General features: G+C 38.1%; 1 protein-coding gene across 1 annotated transcript; it reads right to left on the bottom strand.

Annotated features, from left to right (window-relative positions):
• Window positions 1-6,017: 6,017 nt before the first annotated feature.
• Window positions 6,018-6,919, bottom strand: LOC100250854 (disease resistance protein RPV1-like). Its single transcript, XM_019216270.2, has 2 exons — window positions 6,806-6,919; window positions 6,018-6,661 (listed from the first exon to the last, which is right to left on the bottom strand). The coding sequence occupies exons 1-2, from the start codon at window positions 6,806-6,808 to the stop codon at window positions 6,209-6,211; spliced, it is 456 nt and encodes a 151-aa protein (XP_019071815.1). The 5' UTR covers window positions 6,809-6,919; the 3' UTR covers window positions 6,018-6,208.
• Window positions 6,920-7,182: the final 263 nt, after the last annotated feature.

A 7,182-nucleotide genomic window follows, 5' to 3' on the forward strand; every position in this document is an offset into this window, starting at 1 on the left:
GTTTTCACATCCATTTGTTGCAATTATAAATCAAAGTGGGCTACTAATGCCAATATAATGCGCAAGGAATCCTTTTTAGATACAGGAGAAAAGGTTTCCGTGTAATCGATTCCTTCTTTTTGAGTGAACCCCTTTGCAACAAGTCTGGCCTTGTATCTCTCAATGTTGCCTAATGAGTCTTTCTTTGTCTTAAAAACCCATTTACAACCAATGGTTTTTGCACCATTAGGCAACTCAACAAGGTCCCAAACATCGTTGCACTTCATGGAACTCATCTCATCCTTCATGGCATTGTACCACAATTCTGATTCTTTACAACTCATGGCTTGTGAAAGTGATTCTAGATCATTTTCAGCTCCTATATTGTAGTCACATTCCTGTAGATACACTACATAATCATTAGGAATTTCTGACCTCTTAGTTCGAGCAGACCTTCTTAAGGTTGCACCAATATCTTTCGAGGAAGTATGAGGTTCAACTTGTTGTTCAGAAGTGTTAGGCAACTCCTGATCAACTTGGTCTATTGGAATGTTGTCAACAACTTGTGGAACTTCAATGACTGGTTGAACTTCATCAATTGTTCGTTCAACACCCGTTTGTACTTGAGGGGTGTTATGAAAAATAAACAATCTATCGCTTGAAGTGGAAGGTTGAGACTCTATATGATCAATATCAGAAACTATGTTTCTAAATTGATCGCTCCCACCGACCAAGTCATATTCAAGAAATTTAGCATTTCTTGATTCCACAATCCTAGTGTTATGAGATGGACAATTAAATCTGTACCCCTTGGACTTTTCAGCATATCCAATGACATACCCACTAATAGTCCTTGGGTCTAGTTTCTTCTCTTGTGGATTATAAATTCTCACTTCAGACGAGCATCCCCAAACGCGCATATGTCGCAAACTCGGTTTCCAACCTTTCAATAACTCAAATGGCATTTTTGGGACAACCTTGGTTGGAACTCGGTTTAATATATACACAGCTGTCTTAAGTGCTTCAATCCACAAGAATTTAGGAAGTTTTGAGCTACTAAGCATACTCCTCACCATGTCCAATAAAGTTTGGTTTCTTCTTTTTGCTACACCATTTTGGTCTCGAGAACCAGGCATGGTGTATTGGGCAACAATCCCATGCTCTTGAAGAAACTTCGCAAATGGCCCGGGTGATTGTCCATCTTCCAAGTATCTACCATAATATTCTCCACCTCTATCTGATCTCACAATCTTAATTTGTTTACCATATTGTTTCTCTACTTCTGCCTTGAAGACTTTAAAGGCATCTAAAGCTTCATGTTTATTATGAAGTATGTAGAGATACATGTATCGTGAGAAATCATCTATGAAAGAGATGAAGTATTTCTAACCATGAGAGTCCATGTCAAGACTACATATATCAGTATGTATGATCTCTAGTATGGTGGAACTCCTAGTAGCACCTCTCTTTGACTTATTGGTCTGCTTACCCTTAATGCAGTCCACACAAGTCTCAAAGTCAGTAAAATCTAGAGTACTAAGTACCCCATCATTCACCAATTTTTTGATTCTATCTATGAAGATATGACCTAATCTCCGGTGCCACAATGTAGAGGAATCCTCTTTTACAACACATTTCTTAATGCCAATTTGGACATGTAATGAATTATGAGCGGTATCATTTTGTAATAATATACAATAAAGACCATCAAACAAGATACCATTCCCAACACAATCAGATTTATAAATCAAATTGAAAGATGTTTATGAAAAATGAAAGGAATATCCAAACGGTACAAGTCTAGAAACTGAAATCAAGTTTCGTGAGAAACTTGGTACATAAAAGGTCCTTTGCAATTCCAAAATAAAACCACCATATAAAGTTAAATAACATGTCCCTATTGCTTCCACATGCGAGCCCATCTTGTTTCTGGATAAGATGAATTGCTCATTTTTCACTAGCTTTCTTAGGTTTTGCATACCCTGCAAGGAATTTGAAATGTGGATTGTAGATCCAGAATCAATCCACCATGTGTTGGTGTTTACATTAACCATATTAGATTCATAGCAAACAAATGAGGTAGGGTTACCTTTCTTCTCAAGCCAATTTTGAAATTTCAGACATTTCTTCTTCATGTGTCCTTTCTTTTTACAGAAAAAACACTTTTCGTCTTTCTTAATGTCAGATTTAGGAGAAATTTGTTGCTTCCCTTTCTGACTGGCTTGAGATTTTCCTTTCTTTCCTTTCCTTTGCGTCACCAGCATGGCACTTTCTCCTTGTTCCAACATTAACCTTCCTTCCTCTTGAACACGCATGGTCATCAATTCATTGATTGACCACTTATCCTTATGTGTGTTGTAAGAGATTTTGAAAGGTCCATACTGAGGTGGAAGAGTGTTAAGGATAAAGTGCACCAAGAAATATTAAGACATTTCTACCTCGAGTTTCTTCAATTGAGCCACAATATCCCTCATCTCCATGATATGTTCACGCACACCTCTTATACCGGTGAGCTTCAGGGATGTGAACTTCATAATTAGGGTGCTTGCCAAGGCTTTATCTGAAGTGATGAATTGCTTGTCAATAGCCTCTAGCAATTCACGGACATTCTCATGTTGCTCGATTGAACCACGTATACCAGCACTAATTTTTGTCTTAATGTACATCACGCTAAGGTGATTAGATTTCTCCCAGCGTTCGTATAATAAAATTTGTTCAGGTGTGCTGGTATCAATGATCTTATGTGGTTCATCTTTCCTTATAGCATAATCTATGTCCATGCACCCTAATTGAAGAAGAATTCTCTCCTTCCATATCTTAAAGTTATCTCCCCTAAGTTCGGGAACCTCAGAATTAATATTAAAGGATTTCAGATTATGAAAGGGTGCCTAAATCCATATAAAACTTAATCAATTCAAAACCAATAAAAAGTAATTCATGACCGGGCCATTAGTTCAATAAAATTCTTATTTAATTCATGGCCCAATACACAAAGCCCTTGATTTTGTAAAAATGGGCCACTGCCCATTCATTTAACTAATGAGCCCAATTTCGTTAGTGGGCTTCATTGGAAATCCAATCTCTCTCTAGGTTCTCCACACAAAACCCATCTTCCTAATTTTCAGCCACCCGTGGACTCCTTCATCCCCAACAGTGCCATGCATGCCATGGCCAACGGGATGGGCTGCATCCATCGGAGTGTAGCCCGATTCCCTCATTCACAGGCTTGGAATGGGGGCTGAATGGTGCTCTGAATTTTGTTGAATGGTGCTCAGAATGGGCGCCTTAAGCGCTTGAAACCAGCACTAGCAGCCACTGTGAACAACGCCTGAATATGGCACCTTCAGCTGTTGAAACTAGCACCAGCAGCGGCATTTAAATAGCACCTGAATGGCGCTTGAAATGGGCTGAAAATAGCACCTGAATGGGCGCCTGCAACCCTTGAAACTAGCACCAGCAGCGGCGTTTAAATAGCACCTGAATGGCGCTTGAAATGGGCTAAAAATAGCACCTGAATGGGCGCCTGCAACCCTTGAAACTAGCACCAGCAGCAGTGCTTTAATGGCGCCTACGCAGTGGTTGAAAATACAGCCCAAAACAGCACCGAAAATACGCTTTCAAAACGCCTTAAAATGGCGGCAATGATCAGCGCCATGAAGGCTTGTGATATGTGGTGGCAAGGCTGAAGCTATTTGCCCTTTTAAAAGCATGATCAACTTATAGATAGTATCTTACAGAGAAGAGAAACCATTAAAAAAAAAACAATTCTCTAGCAAAATAGATACCAAGGCAGAGGCAAGATTTTCAAGCTCTGATACCAAATGTTAGAAATTCATATGATACATTCAATTCAAAATTAACACTTGCAAGATGAACTGAATCTGTAAAAGACTAGGCATAGTCTACAGCCATTGATTCAAGTTGCTGTAATCGGTTTCCAAACCCTGATGATCTCCTATGGATGGTACTAAAGAAAGAAAAACGGTAGATCACGAGTTCGGGACCATATGTAAAATATATATGCGTGGCTTCCCATCATACCACGTCTCTGCAGATTTGCCACACCCTCCTTTAACGCAGCGGAAAAAATGCAATTATGGTGGAGGACGTGGGTGTGACTACTTCAGACTCACCCCTTCATGGTGGTGAACGTGGAGACGACATGGGTGATGATAACATGCACAACTTATTATCTGAAACAATTATGAGTGACTTATCAACGAGAACCCTTATTCCAATATCCGGAAAGAAACCACAACTCTCTAGTATTTCTGTGATAAAATCTTTGTCCTTCAATTTACAAAAGCATGTAATATCGAGAAATATATATCTCTCTCTTTGTCATCTAATCCATCAAAACCCATTTTAAGCACATTCTAAATTTCCATGTTGGGAATTCTTTTTAGTTTGTCCAATTCACTTTTCCATTCAAGTATGCTCTTGCTATACAAAAAAGCACCCAAGACTTTAAGAGCTAAGGGAAGACCCTTACTATAATGTATTACATCATAACATAGCTGCATATAATCTTCTCCAAGGTGGTTATGTTTAAAGGCATACTAACGAAAGAGTTGAAAAGCTTCACTATCCTCTAATCCCCTAACTTTATAAATTGTGCTGACTCCATGGGTAACAAGCTAATTCTTTCCCTGCTAGTTATAATAATTCTACTTCCTGAACCAAACCAATCATGGTTTCCTGCTAAATATTCTAACTATTCCAAGTTATCCACATCATCAAGAACAATAAGAACCTTCTTAGAGTGGGGTCTATCCTTTACAAAATTGATTCTTGTATTGGAAATTCCTACATTTAGATTTCCATCTTTCAGTGTATTTGAGAGAAGTTTCACTTGTAAATTATCCAGACCACGTTTTTGTGATCCTTCTCTAACATTTGTAAGAAAACAACAACCTTCAAATTGAGTGTAAATTTTCTATAAATAGCTCTAGCAATAGTTATCTTACCTATGCCACCCATGCCCCAAATTCCTACACTTCGAACATTATCCAACCCAATACACAACGGTGAATCCATTGCCTTTATGTGGGAATCCATTCCAACCAGCCCTTCAGCATAGCTCAAGGATGTACCAATCAATTTATTAGATATATCTATGACAAGTTCCTCAATAAGTATAGATTCATGCTTGCAAATTTTGAGGGAAAAAAAAACAATCATTTAATGAATTCAAGGATCCATTAAAAAAACAAAAGAAAAATTAGATAAATCATCAGTGATTTAGTCTTGTTTTTGGCAACTTAAAAGTCATATGGCAAGCTTATATCTCAGATTTTTTCTAGTGTAAGTGTGTGTGTGTGTAAGTGTGTGTGTGTGTGTGTGTGTGTGTGAGAGAGAGAGAGAGAGAGAGAGAGAGAACTGTATTGCTATCTAGACAGACAGACAATCAAACTAGATTATAATAGCAAGCATCAGCCGCACTTCCTAGTAGTCTGCATGAGGAACTTCTCAGAAGTGGTCAGGATGGAAATACTAGAAAAGCCAGTGGATGCATGTTTAAGACTGCAATAGCATTGATTGACAGTAGGATTACAATTTCCAAGTTAAGCATATTGGCAGGCAAAAATTCTCTTCCAAATGGTTGAAAAAATTAGGGATTACCATCCAAAAGGTTTTAGAAGCATGACTATCCAATGGGGTTGGGGCACACTACTTAGGCATGAAAGAGAGCATGCCAAGGGGTCATTGGAAAGGATGAAAAAGCACTAATTCAAGGTCAACTTACCAATGGAATAAAGCACACTAAGGGAAAATATGCTCAAGATAAGGTAAAAGGTTTTACAGTGTAGTCATAACATTCTTGCTCAATGTGATAAGGACCGACCGATGTGTAGCTTCGAACACCTTCTGCAGAAAGGAGGGAAAGAGTCATTGATATTATGGTCAAGTGGGTTGAAATCACAATTTGATGAGGGTCGAGAAAAGTTCGATGTGTTGGTGCATTGGATCCAAGTTATTCCATCTTCATAATTTTGATCACAGCCATGGAGAGATTTCCTTGCATATGTGAGATCATGTTCATCTAAACATCATTCAGTCACAGGCAGCAAAATACAACTTAATCCATACATGGGTTTAAGTCAATCATCTTGGATCAATCTCTCTATTGATCATCCTATGATTTCCAATTTTATATGGCTATGCAAGCTTTAAAGTTTCAGCATCATTACATCATGCACCTAAAAGGCAAAGGAAAAAAAAATTGCAGTTAAAAATACCCATCTAGAGAATCCCATCCAGAAATATTGGCAGCTTCAGTCAAAGCCACTCTCCACTTGATCACTTTCTCCATCTGCTCCTTATAAACCTCTTCATGCTTAGCAAATGCTTGTGCAAAACTCCCTGTCTGTTTCCTCACATGAGAGGGTTCCACATTGTAGAAAACTGGTAAAGCTGCATGTCCCATCGCTTTGGTGCAGTCAATAATCTTGACAAGTTCCTCCAGACACCATGTTGAAGAAGCATAATTTTCAGAGAAAACGATGACGGAGAATCTGGACTCTTCGATTGCTTTTACAAGTGCTGGAGAGATCTCTTGCCCTCTACTGAGCTTGTCATCCATGAAAGTCTTGACTCCTCTTTGACACAGAGCTCTATGAAGATGGTCAGTGAAGCTTTTGCCGGTGTCTTCCCCTCTGAAACTCAGGAACACGTCGTACTTCTAGAAGATAAAGAAGCCATTAAATTGGAAAATTCATAGCTTAATTGTGGGACAGAATTATAAATGAGTCAGAATGAATAAAGACGAAACTGAACTGAAGATAAAGAAAATTATATATGGCTTGACATGCAAATAGCAAATCACCATGTGCCCAGAAGTTTCTTGTGATTTTCTTGTGAGCTGCCATTGAAGTTTCGATCTACTCTTTCAGTAAAGTGGTCAGACTACTTTGGAATCAAAAGGCCAGCTTTTTATAATTTACAAAACAAGTTTGTTTGGGCCACTTAGCTTTATCGTTGGGAAAGTTCTTCACATCCAACTTTTTATGTAGTTTTACCTTCTTTTTCAAATTTTTCCGACCTGTCGCTTGGACATTGGAGGGAAGTTTTCCGAAAATTTGACCTTGATACCTTAATCAAACTCGAACTTTAATACAATGTTTTCAAAACAGGTTTTAATATTAATAACATTCATTTCTTCATTATATATATATATATAGATATATATTAGTATTTTAAATT

The sequence above is a fragment of the Vitis vinifera genome, chromosome 18 (genome assembly GCF_030704535.1).
Source record: "Vitis vinifera cultivar Pinot Noir 40024 chromosome 18, ASM3070453v1".
Lineage (NCBI taxonomy): Eukaryota > Viridiplantae > Streptophyta > Magnoliopsida > Vitales > Vitaceae > Vitis > Vitis vinifera.